We start from the raw sequence: 15,847 nt of genomic DNA, 5'->3' as shown, positions 1-15,847 counted from the left end.
TCCAGTTCGGCCTTGGCCTGTAGCCTTGAAGACAGCGCCTCCTGCTGGCTGGAACTGGAGCAACACACGGCAGGAATGACCGGCAGCACTGTGCGTGGATTTGTCGCGTGTCAGAAAGAACACCGTGGCAGCAATACCGGGGCAGACCTAACAGAGGAGCCCACCAGCACCTCACAGAGACCATCGGGCACCGCGAACGCTCTCAAGGCTGCCCACCGTCGATGCTCTGAGAGACCCGCGCCTGTCCGACCGGCGAGCCGCCGCGAAGTTTCAGCGCAAGACGGAGATGCGCGCGTCTCTGCTGCCACCTAGTGCTCGAGAGCCGAATGGCAGGCGGCGCAAACAGTCCTAGTGAAGGTAAGAAAAGAACATCTTGGGGTTACCAAGGAGGAGGGCGGGGGGTCCAGGCTAGCGGTGCTGAGGGCTTCAAGGTCTTGGGTGAGGTGGTCCCGCTCATTCCTCAATGCTCCAGCTTCTTATTGAATTAAGGCACGTTTCTGACCTGCATCAGGGGGACGCTAAAGAGGGTCTTGGAACTCATTGGTCTTTGCCAGCTGCTAGTGTGCGTCCAGTTCAGGCGCTGGCCACCGGTCCATCACGTGTGATCTGGGCCTTGGTGTGATGCTGCACATCTGCGAGGTCACAAGTCATGGGGACCCTCATTCACAATCCCACTTAACAAACTGGTGGTAAGCAGCACTGGGGCACCAAACCATTCCGAGGATCCACTGAGTTTGGACCCCAATTAACCACAGAGGTCCATCTCTGGGAATGTTGGGGGAAAACCACAAAAATTCAGAACAGAAACAGACACAGGAGTGGAAGTGAGTGAGTGGTGCCCACCCTGAGGCCAAGACCAAGGAGGACACGTCAGTGGGGTCCTCACCAAGTACTGGGATTAATAGTAGAGGTGGGAATTGGGAAAGGCAGTGGAACTGGTGGGTGCACAGACCAGCTGTGGGGACCGAAGCAAGATCTTCTGACAGGAAACAGAAGTCACATCGGTGGGAACCGTGGGGGTAGAGGGGGTTAGATCTTCAGACAGGTTGGGTGGGGGAACCGAACTGCGATCTTCAGCTGAAGGAGACGGTCGGGTATTGTAGTCACATCAGTGTAAGTTGGCAGAGGAGGAGGAAGAGGCGGCCCATTGTCCCATCAGAGGGAAGAAGGCACTGACCTTGGATCTTCAGATATTTGGTGGGCTGCAGAAATTTCAGACACATGGGTGGAAACAGGAGATGGAACTCTGATCTTAAGATAGAAGAACGGGGTACGTGGGCTCTGGAAATTGTATTCACATCAGAGGAAGGTGGGATTTGGACTTGAATCTTCAGATGGTGGTCACATTGGAGGGAACTGGGGGGGGGGGTTAGATCGTCAGACAGGTTGGGTGGGGGAATCAAACTGTGATCTTCAGCTAAAGGAGATGGTCGGGTGTTGTACCCACATCAGTAGGACTTGGTGGAGGAAGAGGAGGAAGAAGAGGCCCATTGTCTCATGAGCTCTAGACATTATACTCACATCAGAGGAAGATGGGATTTGGACTTGAATCTTCAGATGGTGGTCACATTGGAGGGAACTGGGGGGGGGGGTTAGATCTTCAGACAGGTTGGGTGGGGGAACTGAACTGTGATCTTCAGCTGAAGGAGACGGTCGGGCGTTGTACCCACATCAGTGGCACTTGGCAGAGGAGGAGGAGGAAGAAGAGGCCCATTGTCTCGTGAGCGCTAGACATTATACTCACATCAGAGGAAGGTGGGATTTGGACTCGAATCTTCAGACAGGAAATGGTGGTCACATCAGAGGGAACTGGGGGATATTCTGATAGATGAAGGGGGGCCCATAGGCTGTGGGACTTGCATTCACATTAGTGGGATCTTTAAAGAGAAGTGGACCTGTAGGGTGTGGCAACGGTGGTCCTGTCAGTAGGAACTGGGGGGACGAACCCAGATGTGGATCTTCAGACAGAAGGAAATCGTTGAGTGTAGAAACTGCCATCCAAACAGTGGGGAGGTGGGCACTGATCTCAGATCTTCAGGTATTTGGTGGGCTGATAAAATTTCAGACACATGGGTGGGAACAGGAGATGGAACTCTGATCTTTAGATGGAAGAACGGGGTACGTGGGCTCTGGAAATTGTATTCACGTCAGAGGAAGGTGGGATTTGGACTTGAATCTTCAGATGGTGGTCACATTGGAGGGAATTGGGGGGGGGGTTAGATCTTCAGACAGGTTGGGTGGGGGAACTGAACTGTGATCTTCAGCTAAAGGAGATGGTTGGGTGTTGTACCCACATCAGTAGGACTTGGTGGAGGAGGAGGAGGAAGAGGAGGAAGAAGAGGCCCATTGTCGCATGAGCTCTAGACATTATACTCACATCAGAGGAAGGTGGGATTCAAATCGGAAATGGTGGTCACATCAGAAGGAACTGGGGGATATTCTGATAGACGAAGGGGGGCCCATAGGCTGTGGGACTTGCATTCACATTAGTCAGTCATTATCCAAACTGCTATTTCCTAACACAGGGTCACGGGGGTCTGCTGGAGCCAATCCCAGCCAGCACAGGGCACAAGGCAGGGTGCCAATATTAGGGGGCCTGTGGGGTGCGGCAACGGTGGTCCCATCGGTAGGAACTGGGGGGACAAACCTGGACGTTCATTGAGTGTAGAAACTGCTGTCCGATCAGCAGGGAGGTGGGCACTCAGCCGGAAAGGGGGGCGGCTTGTGGGGTGTAGGAACTGAAGGATGAACAGATAGAAGGGCCCCCCCCCTCTCATAGGCCTTGAGATTTGGAGCTGAACCTTTAAACAGATATGCGGGGGGGGGGGCTTGTGGTGGCAGCCCCCCCAGTGGCGGACTAAAAGAAATAAAAAACAAAAGCAAAGACAGAAAGATGGAGACGAGAGGCGCAGGGCAAAGTCTGTACAGTTTTTAAAATTTTATTTATAACAATATCTGTTTAGTTGTAAAGTACTCCAGCAAAAAAAATATTAAAACATTGTTCTCTTCCCAAAATAGGACCGAGCCACATGCATTTCTACTATAAAAGCCGTTTCTGTAGTCTTTATTAAAAAAAAAAAAACAAACCCTTAAAAAAATGCATGTCGAGTGAAGCTGATTGGACGCCGGGGTGCGGCTGTTACGTTGTCCGAGGTGCATGCATTGAAGGTGGGCAGCAGCACTTGGCCGAGTCGAGGCGCGCGCGTCCAGCGGGACGAAAAAACCAAAAATTCAAAAACCAAAAAAAAAAAAAAAAAATAAAATAAAAATAAACCCGAACCCAACCGGTCGAAGAAAGACGCCCAAGTCTACGTAGCCAGCCGGCCGGCCCTTACCGATCAAGTGAGTGCGACCCCTCGGGCGCCCGCCTGCCCCTCGCCCGCCGGGGAAGCCCAGGTGTTGAGTTAACAGTCGGCGGCTCCAGTGTCCAGCCCTGGGGGGTGGGGGTGGGGGGCTCTGTCGGTGGCACCCGCTGGCATGTGGACGTCTCGCCAGGCTCCCGGACGCTGCAGGCACAGAGGTAGTGGGCATCTGGGATGGGAGGAGGGCCGAGTCGGTAGAACAAAATCCAACACTGCAGCCACATACAAAAGTAGTCCTTCATTTGTACATTTTATACATTTGTCCGTGTTGCCTTTTTTTTTGCTTTTTTAAATTTTTTTCTTAAATCTTTTTTTTTTTGTAAAAGAGAAATTAAAAGAAATGCCAATCTGGCAGCGGTTGGCGGGGGGGGGGGGCACTTGTCTATGCCAGGGGGTCTCCGAGGTCATCGTCAGCCCGGGAGAGCAGCTCCTTCTTCTCGTCTGTGCTGGCCAGTGAGTTTCGGCTGCTGTGCGCGCCCATGTAGAGGGTGGCATACACCGGGTTGGTGAAGTTCGTAGGCTGCAGGCACAGAAATGAGAGAGGGTGAGAGAGGGACAGGTTGGCCGTGCCCACAAGGAGCGTTTCCAGGCCGCCCGCAGTAAATGACACATTGTGCCCCCTTGAGGTGGCGCTCCACAAGCTCAAGCCCCTTCCTACCTTGTCCGGATCGAGGTTGAAGTCCGCGTCAAGCAGCTCCCCGACATCATCGTCGGGCTCCCCCTCGTACATTTTGTAGGTGGGGTTCCCGATCTCCACATTCATGGCACCGTTCGTCATGCGCTGGTGCTGGAAGCCCTTTGCCCTGCAGAGAGAGACAGAGACTGGTAAGACCAAGGCATGTGCCAGCATGGCTACCCCATGGCACCCGGATGCCAGCGCTCACCCTCGCATCCTCCTCTTGTACCAGAACACGGCCCCCGTGATCAGCAGGATAATCAGGAGCAGCACAATGATGGGAACCACGATGGACGCCGTTTCTACGGGAAAGAAATAGAATAAGGGCGAGCACGGGCACCCAAAACCCCAACCCGAGACCCCCATACTCGATGCCAAATACTTACTTCCCGACGTCTTGGCCATTTCGACGTCACTGTACTTCTCGCACCGAGGCCCGGCCCAACCCTTCTGGCACCTGAAAGGCAGAAGCGGCATTTGAGTGTTGGCAAAGGGGCACACAAGCGTGGCACACAAAAGAATCCCCGCCAGGCTGGCTCTTACTTGCACTCGGGCATCTGCATCTGTGGGTTCATGGAGCACTCGCCGTCGTTCAGGCAGTATTTGTCGCAGGTGAAGCAGCTGGGGGCAATCCTGCCGTTAGTGCAGCTGCAAGCAAAGGGAGGGGGGTGTGTGAGAGGGCACTGCCCATGGGCATGTCCCAGTGTGGCGTGTTGCTGCATACTTACTTGCAGGTGACCTCACCACTCTGCTTGTTGAGGTTGCAGGTGCCATCTTTGCAGCGGTCACACTTGTTCTGCTTGCAAAGCTCACCGTCGTACTGCGGGGGGCATCGGCAGAGTTTGGTGTTGTTGGATGCCAGCTGGCACGTGCCACCATTCAGGCAGTAGTTGTAGCATTTACCTGCAGGTGAGAGGACATGAGAATGGTACCAACCTGGCGACTGTCTGACCCCATCTGGGTCTCTGGGACTTACGGTACTGGCACTTGTCCCCACTGAAGTTCTCCAGGCACTGGCAGCTGGGTTGGTTGCCCTGGTTGACCATGCAGCTGGCATTGTTCTGGCAGTAGCCCTTGCAGACCTTCTGATTGCAGTTGGGTCCGGTGAAGCCGTTGGGGCAGCGGCAGGTTGGGGTCCCTTGACAGAGAGAGAAATGACAGTGGAGGTCAGACGGACTGGCAGGGGAGAGGCGAGGGTGGGGGGGTGTAGGTGGCGGGGGCTCGTGTTACCCGTAGGGGACGCTGTGCAGGTTCCTCCGTTGAGGCAGTAGTCTCGGCACTGGTCCGTCTCGCACTTCTCTCCGGTGTAGCGAGGCTGGCAGCGGCACTTGGGCTGCTTGCGGGCGTTCAGGAAGCAGCTCCCTCCATTCAGACACTGAAGGCTGCAGGTTCCGGAGGTGGGCGCTGTTTTTGGGGGGGTTACAAAAATGAGAGTTAGGCAGAGATCAGCGAGCAGGTGGGCACAGTGACAGGGCACTGAGGCGGGTCTTAGAGCCTCACAAGACCCAGACGGCTCCTGCGTCAGATACTTACAGACGGGAGACAGGGTGGGCACGGGGATCTCGACGCAAGTCCCGTTGTCCAACCTTCGGCCATTGGGACACGTGCAGACGGGCCCACTGGGGCTCAGCAGGCACAGCCACTCACACTTCTTGCGATCGCAGGGATTGGTCACTGCAGGAGGGAACAAGAGGCAGACGAGGGGTCACGTTGGTCATCGCCAGCCCCCTCCACACGCGCCAATGCCGCCGAGGCGTCGCCAGGCTTACCTTCGGCCTGCTTGTACTGGTGGTAGAGGACGACGTCCGTGGCGTGGTTGAGCCCCGAGCTCAGGAAGTCCACTCGGCCGTGGCCAAACTTGTTGACCCTGAAGATGCTGTTGTTGGTGTAGGTGACCCCATAGATGTAGTCCTCAAAAATGTCAATGCTGAACGGGTGGCTGAGACCTGGAAGTGGGGCGAGAGAAGGGGGCTCAGCGGGAGGACAGTCCGGGGGAGGGGAGTGGGGGGACGCGGCTGTCACACGATACCCACCATGCTTACTGCTGCTGATGGCAATCACGGGGTCGGCCCCGTTGAGTCTCACGCTGCCGATGACCGAGAGCTTGGCGTCCGCCCAGTAGAGCCTCTCGTTGAAGTAGTCCACCGCCAGACCTGCGCAAAGAGGAGATGGCATCACTCGCGTGTCACAACTCACTGCCATTTGTCACACTGCGGCGCCCCCAACCTGTTGGCCACTGGATGTTGTCCTGCACCAGTGTCTCCCTCATCGTGCCGTCCATGGCGGCGGTCTCGATCTTGGGGTGGTTGCCCCAGTCCGCCCAGTACATGATTCTGTTGGCAAAGAAGTGAGAGAGAGAGCGAGCGTTCAACATGAGGCCACGACCCCTGGCGAAAACCGCAGGAGGGCAGAGAGCCCAGTGCGCCTCACCCTCTTAGGGGATCCACCACAATGGCGTACGGCTCGTCGATCATCCCCGAAATGAGGGTCTTGCGGTGCTCCCCATTGGCCTGGGCCACCTCGATGACATCGCGCCCCGAATCTGTCCAGTAGATGTTACCCGCCACCCAGTCCACCGCAATGCCCCGAGGGATTTTCAGCCCAGGAATCTGCAGAATTAAAACAAAGAAAAGTTCGGTGCCATCTAGGAGCTAGTTGGTCTCGTCAGGCGCTCACTGGCCGGCCCCACACTCACAGTCAGGTCTGTCACCCCGCCGTCCAACTGTCGGCGATTTCGGTTCGAGTTGGAGTTGAGCGGTGACAAGGTCTGCAGCTTGCGGAAGGAGATCTTGCCCGTATGCCAGTTGGTCCAGAAGATCTTGTTGCCCTTGACGTAAATGTCCATGGCATCGATGCGCACGTTCTCGTCACCTTGGAACGCCTGCTCGTAGGCCGAGTTGGGGTTGAAGGGGTAGATGCTGCGGATCTCGTTGTCGTCGGCGATATAGAGCACCTGGTGCTGCGAGCCTGGAGACGCAAGACGGGAAGTGAGCTTCAAGCGGCCGGCCAAAAAAAACGGGCGGTGAGGAATCTGCCCGGACCACCAGCACCACACACCTTCAGCCTTGCAGGTGTGGTTCACCTTGACGTAGAACCTCGAGCAGCTGCACATGAACGAGCCCTTGGTGTTGTTGCAGAGCTGGGAGCAGGTGCCCGCACGCAGGCACTCGTTGATGTCTGCCAAGGAAAGCAGTCGGTCAGTCAGGGGAGCCTCGGAGGACCACCCAGCGCCCCAGCAGAGCCCACCGTACCTTCACACTGGTTGCTGTTGACGCGCTGGAAGCCCGCTTTGCAGCTACAGTAGGTCACGTCTCCCCGAGTGTGGCACTGGGCCTCGGCGCCACACACGCTGGGCGAGGTGGTGCAGTTGGTAGTTCTGGAATCTGAAAGGGAGAGGGGGACAAGGAGTGTCAGGGTAGTCGTGACCCCCCCCAGTACCCCCCCCCCCCCCCAATATTGCTGGGCACTCTCACCCACCCTTCAGACACCGCTCTTCATCAGAGGCTCCGTCCCCGCAGTCATCAAAATGGTTGCAGCGCAGTAAGGAGCTGATGCACTTGCCATTGCGACACTGGAACTCGTCCTTGCCGCACTGGGGCTTCGAGGTGGGGGCTTCTGTGGACACGAGAAGGGCACAAATGTGGGTGAAGAAGCAGGTGACGGCGGGCAGAGAAACGGTCCCCTCCACCCAGCTCCTCCTTACCGCAGTTCTCTTCATCAAAGTTGTCACCGCAGTTGTTCACACCGTCACACTGCCGGCCCACCCACAGGCACACGCGGTCGTTCTGGCATCGGAAAGGCCTATTTGGGGGGCACTGGAACTTCACTGCAGACATTGAAGGAAGAAAACGAGGGGTTAAGAGCAGAGATGGGCAACACGCATGAGTGCCATCTGCCCGCTAAACGTCCTTACAGCACTCCTCGGGGTTCTCGTCCGAATTGTCACCGCAGTCATCCTCGCCATCGCACCTCCAGGCCAGCGGCTTGCACAAGGTGTTGTTGCATTGGAACTCGTCCAGGGGGCAAGTGCGGACCACTAGTGGAGAGACAGGGGTCAAGTGAGAGGAATGGGCAACGAGGTCACCAAAGAGGGGGCCGCCACAGCCACACACTCCAGACCAACGTGGCATTACCTCCGGTGTGGCAGTTCTCCTCGTCGCTGCCATCCATGCAGTCGGCGTCGTCATCGCAGCGCCAGCGGTGAGGGATACAGTGGCCGTTTTTGCACTGGAACTGATCGGCTTCGCAGCGCATCGTGCAGTCTTTCTGCAAAGCGAAGCAGACGTGGCATTGAGGGCAGCAGAGCTCGGCTGGGAGGTGCCAACGTGGCACACGGCGAGAGGGGGGCTTACCTCGTCGGAGCCGTCGGCACAGTCGTGGTCTCCATCACACCTCCAGCGTCCGGCGATGCAGCGTCCGTTGGCACATGCGAACTCGCTCTCTGAGCAGGGGCGCGGAGCTGCAGAAGAGACAAGCAGATGAGACAAAACACGGTGACGTCACCAAGGCAACGTGTGAAGACGGTGGTCGCTCCACGTATACGGGCAGACAACCGCGATGTGAACGGCTGCCAGACCACCGTATCAAGTAGTGAGCCAAGGGGGGGGAGGGGTGGGTTGCCTCTTTACACTGGCCTAGTAAGGCGGGCACCCTGAGTGGCAGAAAGAAAAACTGCAGCCACACCTGCAGAGGCCTGATCAAAGGGACAAAGGAGGTGACAGCAAGAGAGACAGAGAGCAGACCTGAGGTAACCAGAAAAGGGACAGACGGGCAGGCCAAAGCCACGCTGGGGAAAGGAGGGCAGCAGGAGATGAACCCAGGGGGCTCCCGGGGGGCTACAGCGTCCTTCCCCAGACAGAGAAAGAAAGAAGGAACGAGAGAGAGAGAGAGAGAGAGACACGGCCATCATGACATGAGAGGTGCAAGAGCGACGCGGGCAAAGCCGTCTCAAAGTGGAATGGCACGACAGGGATGGGGGGTGAGAGCCGCTGCAGGGGAGAGGAGCTCAGAAACCAAAGACATTTGTACGTTAAGCGGAGAGACCTACCTCTGAACCACCCAAGCGGCCAGTGTGGAATGAAGAAAAACATAAGATGAGGTGAAATGCCATGGCTAGAAAGTCCAACTCAAACCTCAGACTACAGTAAGACACACGGCGAGGAGGCACACGGCACCCCGCTCAGCGACAGGGGACATGAGGATGAGCCGGAGAACGGACCGGGAACGCCCCGCCCCACCCCACGTACTGCAGCCTTCCTCGTCCGAGTTGTCCCCGCAGTCGTTGTCGTAGTCGCACTGCCAGCGGCCGGGCACGCAGCGATTGTTCTTGCAGCGGAACTGGTAGGGCTCGCATGTTCGTTCATCTGTGAAGCAATGCCAAGAAATGGTTAAAAGCGGGCGAGGCCAAACCTCTACGCCCACCCCCCCTCTGGGATCCGGGGACCACTCGCTCACCGCACTCTTCCTTGGGCTCGTCGGAGCCGTCCCCGCAGTCGTCCTCGCCGTCGCACTTCCAGCGGGCCGGGATGCAGCGGCCAGAATCCTTGCAGCGGAACTCGTCCACGCCACACGTCATCTGGGCTGTAAGGCAAGCAGAGGGGTGGGGGCTTTAGCGGCTGAGCGGGGCGACGAGCTGCCACTCTCCGCGTGCCCGGCGGAGGGACTTACTGCAGTTGGCAGGTTCGTCTGACCCATCCACGCAGTCGTTATCCCGGTCGCAGACCCACACCCGTGGGATGCAGCGCTTGGTGATGGAGCACTGGAACTGGTTTGGCGCACACGTCACCTCCGCTGTGGGGCGGGACAGAAAGAGAACCAATCAGGCACAGGATAAACATGAGGGGCGGGGTAGCTAGACATTGCACAAGCTGCCCCTCCCCTTCTTCACATGCCCCTTGTGCCAGCCATTTCACCCTCGAGTTTAAACACTTTGCTCTCCAGCACTACCATGGTGTCGTTATGGCATATAGCGCCTTTCATACTCACGGCAGTCTTTCTCGTCCTCGCCCTCTCCGCAGTTGTCCTGCCCATTGCAACGGAATATACCTGGGATGCAGCGGCTCGGATTGGTGCATTTGAACTGACTGGGCAGGCAGACGTGGATATCTGAAAGGGAGCGGGCCAAGGTGGTCAACGACGGATGCCAACCGACTTAGAAAAAAGAAAAGAAAAAAAAATACAAAAAACCCACTGCAGTTGGCTTCATCTGAGTTGTCCTGACAGTCGTTGTCCCCGTCACAGATGTACGCTGGGTTGGTGCAGATGCCCGTTCCGCACTGGAACTGACCCGGGCGGCATTTAAACTCAGCTGCAAGAGAGGAGAAAAGGAAGAGTGAGCAAGCAAGAGACTGGCAGAGTTCACGCCCAGGAGCGTGCATGGCAGAGCACTCACGGCAGTCCTCCGGCTCGTCTGAGCGGTCACCACAATCGTCCTCGGTGTCACACTTCCACCAGAAAGGAATGCACTTGTCGTTCTTGCACACGAACTGTGGGGCAGGAAAGCAGAAGCATTAGAGGGGCATGAAGGACAAACCTGCCACTACTCTGCCAGAGACCCCAGATGACAGGCACCTGACTGGCCGTGCAGTTGGAGAGGCACTTCTTGCCATCGGCTGCCAGATAGAAGTTGGTGGGGCAGGCGCACTTATAGCCACCCCCGGGGGAGAGGAGACACAGGTTGGAACAGCCGCCGTTGTCCGTCTGGCAGGGGTGGTGGGTCACTGGGGAGCACAAACAAAAACACGGGTGAGTGGGCGCTGGGTGGGTGACAGTGAAAAGCCACCTTGACAACATTCCATCACTGCCGCAGCACACTATCACGTCATCTGGTGGCACGCAGCCCTAAGGTGGGAAGAACCCAGTGCCACCACAACCCCCCCCCCATGCCCCCTTCTGAAATGGTCCACTTCTGTTTTGCGTCTGCCTCTATAATTAAATAAATCATTCGGACCTCCCAAGCAGCCGCCTCAGATCCACAGCAGTGGTCTTCCTTTGTCCATTTTATCCCACAATCTTGACCACCAATCCTCACCGCCCTTTACATTTTTTTCTTCATTTGCCTACTTCAAGATTCTGAAATTGCGTGCCAATAACTACTGAAGCCTGACTTCACACGTCATGATGCCCGCTGTTGGCACGCATGACCATACGAGCCCAGTAAAGCATGGCGCACAGAAACCCACCTGGTGGCTGCCTATAGGGGTGGAAGATATGAATGTCCATGGGGCGGTGCAGGGTGCTGATCAGCATGGTCTTGTTGGTGCCCAGGGTTTTGTGGGCGCGGTTGATCGACTTGGTCTCCCAGTCGGTCCAGTAGATGTACTCCTCAAACAGCGTCATGGCGAAAATGTGGGGGATGTCCTGGCTGAGCACTACAAGCAACACAGAGGCACATGGCATTCTACTTGGTACCGTTAAGACCCTGAAACCCAGCCAGCTCTCGGGGGGCACACTCACCCATGTGCCGGCTAGTCCCATCCAGGCTGGCAAACTCAATGTAGTCCTCCCTGGCGTCGGCCCAGTAAATGCGGTCGTTGATGAAATCCAGCGTCAGGCCATTGGGCCAAGTGATCTTGGTGTCGACGATGACGCTCCTGTTGGTGCCATCCATGCCAATTCGCCCAATGTGTGGGTGATCACCCCAGTCGGACCAGTACAAATAGCTGAGGAGTAATTAAGGTCAGATCTTTTACCCACTTGCATTGTGGCTCTTTATGGTGCCCACTAGTGATTGGCTCACATTGATTGCCCTTACCCATTTCTCACGTCAACAGCTACGGCTCTCGGTTCTCGCAAGCCGGTGTTCACCAGCACTGTTCGGTACGTGCCATTCAGTTTTGAGACCTCAATGGTGTCTCGTCCCTTGTCACACCAGTAGAGGTTTCCTGCCACCCAGTCCACAGCCAGGCCATCGGGGTTACTCAGACTGGTACGGTGAAGAACCTGAAAAGCAGAAGAAGAAGAGGACTGAGGACACCAGGGGCCGGGCCGGTTAGTCGTATCAATGATCACAACCTGCCAGGGTGGCAAAGTGGACATTTAAGAAAGAAAATTCCTGAGGGGGCACCCCAGGGCAAAAGGTGCCACCACAAACCACGGACCAACAGCCAGGACAAGGGGATTTACTCACAGGGACGCCACTCTGCTGCAGGAAGTGCCCTCGACAGGAGTGTAAAGTCTGTCTGAGCAGCGGGCACGATACTGCCATGTGACTAAGGCTAGGTCTAAGAGGGTATGACACACAAACTCATCCCGTCATCATCACACAGCCAACAGGCTGACCTGGCACCATTAAACTGGAGGTTAGAGTGTCTAGGGTCCTGCCATCACAAGAGACTTAGGGCACCAAGTGCCTGGCATAGGAATGCCAGCTGCTGATGGGGCTGACCAAGCATGCAGGAGCTTAATGAAGAAAATTTAAGAAACAGGAGAGACCCCCCCCCACCAGTCCTCCCCAGTCACCTGTGTCACCCAGAGAGGTGGGAGGAGCATGTCGGGGGACACAGTCTCCATTTTTAAGATTAAAAAGGATGGCGGGCTTGTTGTGCCCCGAGTGATTGGGGGGTCCGTCAACAAGCATTCAGAGGACACACCTGCACGTTGCTGCCATTGATGTGCATGCGCCTTATCATGCTCCCCTGCGTGGTGACGTCCGTCCAGTAGATCATCTGCTCCCGGTAGTCGAAATCCAGCGCCACGGCGTTGTTCAGGCCCTGTGGGTGAGAAGCACAGACAGCTCACGGTCAGCCCGGGGAAGCCCCCTTCTTCACCAGAGTGGCGGCGGCGGCACAGCTCACCTGCTTCAGGAGGGTGTAGTTGGAGCCGTCCAGATTCAGCTTCCTCAGATAGTAGCGGTTAGCAAAGATCAGGAACGGCTCCTCATCTGTGCAAAGACACAAAGAGGCGTTAAGAGAGACCACCAGACGAGTGGACCGGACAGCTGAGGGCCAGCAGGCCAAACGACGAGAGGTGCAAACTTCACAAGGCGTGACGGGGCGACTGAATAGTGAGGCACAGACGTCAGATAAGACGACGACAACGTCATTGACACAGGAAAAAAAAATAAACACCTCATGAAAAAAAATAAAAAACACTAAAAAAGGTGAAATAACAAAAGTAACAAAACACGAGGAGAGCAGCAGGCGAACATCTCAGCCGCCCCAGCATCTCCTCCAAGGCTTCAAAACTCCAGGTCTTGGGAGTGAATGTAGCCCCGCCCAATTGATGGCCATTCGAGCATTTAGCCACACCCAGCACACTGTCACTCTTCTATATAGCCCCGCCCAGTCAGCTGCCACTCAAGTATCTCACCCTGTCCAGCCTGCTGCCACATACGACATGCGATGAACATCAGGAGACCATTCAGCCCATCAACTTCTTTTGTTTAGCTGATGGCCAAGCTCACATCCAGCTGACTGGGAGTCAAGTGCCTAGCTCCGCCTAGACCACTGCCACTCGATAGCTTAGCTCCGCCCAGACCACTGCCACTCGAGTGCCTAGCCACACCCAGACAACTGCCACTCGAGTGTATGGCCCCACCTAGACCGCTGCCACTCGAGTGTCTAGTCTAGCCCAGACCGCTGCCACCCCAGAGCTTAACTCCGCCTAGACCGCTGCCACTCAAGTGTATGGCCCCACCTAGACCGCTGCCACTCGAGTGCTTAGCTCCGCCCAGACCACTGCCACTCGAGTGCCAAGCCCAACCGAGACCGCTGCCACTCGAGTGTTTAAGATAGAGGAGCATGTCAATAGTTCTGGAGGGGCATGAGTGACAAATGAGGACCTTAGAAGAGTGTGATGATTGGAAGTGAGGACTCCGGGGTCTTCTTCAAGTCCTCACCTCTTTGACCTGCTTATGGAGGTGTTGATTTATGAGATTAAAGACTAATCCCCCCGGTGCTGCATTGTGCCGATGACATTGAGTTGTGTGGCACCAGAAGTGGAGAAGAAGCTGGACGATTGGAGAAGGGCTTTAGGAGATGAAGGGCTGAAGATGAAGAGGAAGAAGAAGATGATAGGATATCTGGGGTTTAATGACGATCAGGAGTCCGAGGTTAGTCTGCTACTGAAAAGAGTGGAGGAGTTTAAACATTGAGTGTCAGAGGGAGACCAAGATGGAGAAGGAGGTGGCAGAGAGTGGAGAGAACAACTGGAAGAAGTCATCAGGAGTGTTATGGGATCGAAGAATTAAGGTGAAGAAGAGTAAAGGCAAGACGGTGAGGTAAGACCACCAGCCATGATGTGTGAAGCTGAGACACGAGCGATGAAGAGAGAGCAGCAGGAGAAGATGATGAAGAAGATGGAAGAGACGGAAATGAGAAGGTGGAGATGATGGACGTGTGGAGTCACAAAAAAGGAACAAAATAAGAAATGAGACCACCAGAGGGGACACCAAGAGAGGGAGAGAAACAACAGGACAGGAGAGTGAAGTGGTGTGGACCAGGTGATGAGGAGAGACGATGAAGATGTGGGCCAAAGAGTGAAGAACATGCGGACGAGAAAGTGAGGAAGGCCAACGTGGAAGAGGATGGACAAAATAAAAGGAGATCTGAAGGGAAAGGCGCTATACAAAAGCAAAGGGACCAGAATACTTGTTTCCATGGATCAGCACCAGTCCTGTTGTTATCGCTCTGTCAGAAAAAGGGTGAAAAGCGGCAAATCAGAAAACAAAGAGGGTCAACGTCACAACGGGAGACGAGAGCTGTGGTCAAAAACTCAAAGGAGAAGTCACAGCTCGGACAAGGAAGTCAATTCATCCTGTGATGTCACACCCAAAGGACACACCCCTTAGCAATGCAGGAAGTGGAGCTCAAGACAGGGTGGCGATCATGAAAGATACAAGATGGCGGGCAAACGGGTCCAATCAAAAAAGAAAACCAAACCCCCTGAAATTGGTTTTGAGCAGCCCCAAGAATCTCCAAAGCGAGCCTTTGATCTCCATGGGAGGAAAACATCAAAATGAAAAAAAAAAGAACGCAAAAGCCCAAGAAGCAGCAACTCCTGTGCCATCGGGCCAGACTTGTGACCCGTCAGAGCGCCAGTCAGTCCCGGGGGGCTCACCTGAGGTGGACTTGCAGCTGGTCGGGTCGCCAGGCTTCACCTCGTAGCCTTCGGCACAGAGGCACTTGAAGCTGCCGTGGGTGTTCAGGCAGAACTGGGCACAGGGGTAGGTGGTGGTGCACTCGTCCATGTCCACGCAAGTCTTCCCGTCATCCTTAAGCCGGAATCCACGATGACACCTACACTGCAGGGCCCAACACAAGCTGAGTGAGAGGGGAGGCGAGGGTGGCATTATGGTGGGCACGGCGTGGCAGGCACACTAACCTTGTAGCCGATCTTGAGGTCGTCGCACAGCTGGGTGCAGCCGCTCAGCCGCCGGCTCAGGCATTCGTTGACGAAGCAGTTGAGCTCATCAGAGCCGTCCTCGCAGTCGTTGTTCTTGTCACACAGCAGGGTGTCATTGATGCAGTTTCCGTTTTTACACAGGAAGAAGGACTCGTTGCATTTCTTCTCTGGAAAGAGGGCCGACAGGAGTGGTTAGCCGAGGGTGGTGCCACCTGGAGAGCTGGCGGTGGCAGCCCTGGGCCGTCACAACTTACCAGGACCCGTGCAGTGTGGGTTCTTGGGCGCCTCATCCGAGCGGTCGTGGCAGTCCGGCTCTCCGTCGCACTCCCACTGCTTGTGGATCAAACAGCGGCCATTGGCACAGCGGAACTCATTGGGGCCGCACGTCGGGTAATCTGGAACAGACAGAGGGAGGCATGTGGCACAAGCGGGGCATGGCATTGGGCCGAAGGGACAGGGGGGAGGA

General features: G+C 55.9%; 1 protein-coding gene across 1 annotated transcript in view; it reads right to left on the bottom strand.

Annotated features, from left to right (window-relative positions):
• Positions 1–2,919: 2,919 nt before the first annotated feature.
• LOC114649218 (low-density lipoprotein receptor-related protein 1-like) overlaps positions 2,920–15,847 on the bottom strand; it is a 141,430-nt gene continuing 128,502 nt past the window's right edge. Inside the window, exons 54-89 of the mRNA XM_028798706.2 lie at positions 15,636–15,776; positions 15,361–15,548; positions 15,097–15,280; positions 12,834–12,919; positions 12,630–12,749; positions 11,792–11,979; positions 11,494–11,699; positions 11,220–11,408; positions 10,609–10,757; positions 10,430–10,523; positions 10,229–10,345; positions 10,024–10,143; positions 9,706–9,828; positions 9,493–9,618; positions 9,285–9,401; positions 8,391–8,497; positions 8,172–8,304; positions 7,952–8,074; positions 7,742–7,864; positions 7,516–7,653; positions 7,290–7,421; positions 7,096–7,215; positions 6,734–7,005; positions 6,469–6,647; positions 6,265–6,371; positions 6,072–6,191; positions 5,808–5,984; positions 5,572–5,712; positions 5,269–5,442; positions 5,015–5,176; positions 4,767–4,941; positions 4,582–4,686; positions 4,425–4,495; positions 4,247–4,340; positions 4,021–4,165; positions 2,920–3,882 (exon numbers count right to left, since the gene is read on the bottom strand). Of these exons, the coding sequence (XP_028654539.2) occupies positions 3,745–3,882; positions 4,021–4,165; positions 4,247–4,340; positions 4,425–4,495; positions 4,582–4,686; positions 4,767–4,941; positions 5,015–5,176; positions 5,269–5,442; positions 5,572–5,712; positions 5,808–5,984; positions 6,072–6,191; positions 6,265–6,371; positions 6,469–6,647; positions 6,734–7,005; positions 7,096–7,215; positions 7,290–7,421; positions 7,516–7,653; positions 7,742–7,864; positions 7,952–8,074; positions 8,172–8,304; positions 8,391–8,497; positions 9,285–9,401; positions 9,493–9,618; positions 9,706–9,828; positions 10,024–10,143; positions 10,229–10,345; positions 10,430–10,523; positions 10,609–10,757; positions 11,220–11,408; positions 11,494–11,699; positions 11,792–11,979; positions 12,630–12,749; positions 12,834–12,919; positions 15,097–15,280; positions 15,361–15,548; positions 15,636–15,776 (5,084 nt within the window). The 3' untranslated portion in view covers positions 2,920–3,744. The remainder of the gene's footprint in view (positions 3,883–4,020; positions 4,166–4,246; positions 4,341–4,424; positions 4,496–4,581; positions 4,687–4,766; positions 4,942–5,014; positions 5,177–5,268; positions 5,443–5,571; positions 5,713–5,807; positions 5,985–6,071; positions 6,192–6,264; positions 6,372–6,468; positions 6,648–6,733; positions 7,006–7,095; positions 7,216–7,289; positions 7,422–7,515; positions 7,654–7,741; positions 7,865–7,951; positions 8,075–8,171; positions 8,305–8,390; positions 8,498–9,284; positions 9,402–9,492; positions 9,619–9,705; positions 9,829–10,023; positions 10,144–10,228; positions 10,346–10,429; positions 10,524–10,608; positions 10,758–11,219; positions 11,409–11,493; positions 11,700–11,791; positions 11,980–12,629; positions 12,750–12,833; positions 12,920–15,096; positions 15,281–15,360; positions 15,549–15,635; positions 15,777–15,847) is intronic.

This window comes from Erpetoichthys calabaricus, chromosome 3 (assembly GCF_900747795.2).
Source record: "Erpetoichthys calabaricus chromosome 3, fErpCal1.3, whole genome shotgun sequence".
Taxonomy (NCBI): domain Eukaryota; kingdom Metazoa; phylum Chordata; class Cladistia; order Polypteriformes; family Polypteridae; genus Erpetoichthys; species Erpetoichthys calabaricus.
Note: the sequence above shows the minus strand (reverse complement) of the source record. Positions and strands in the feature narration are given on the sequence as shown.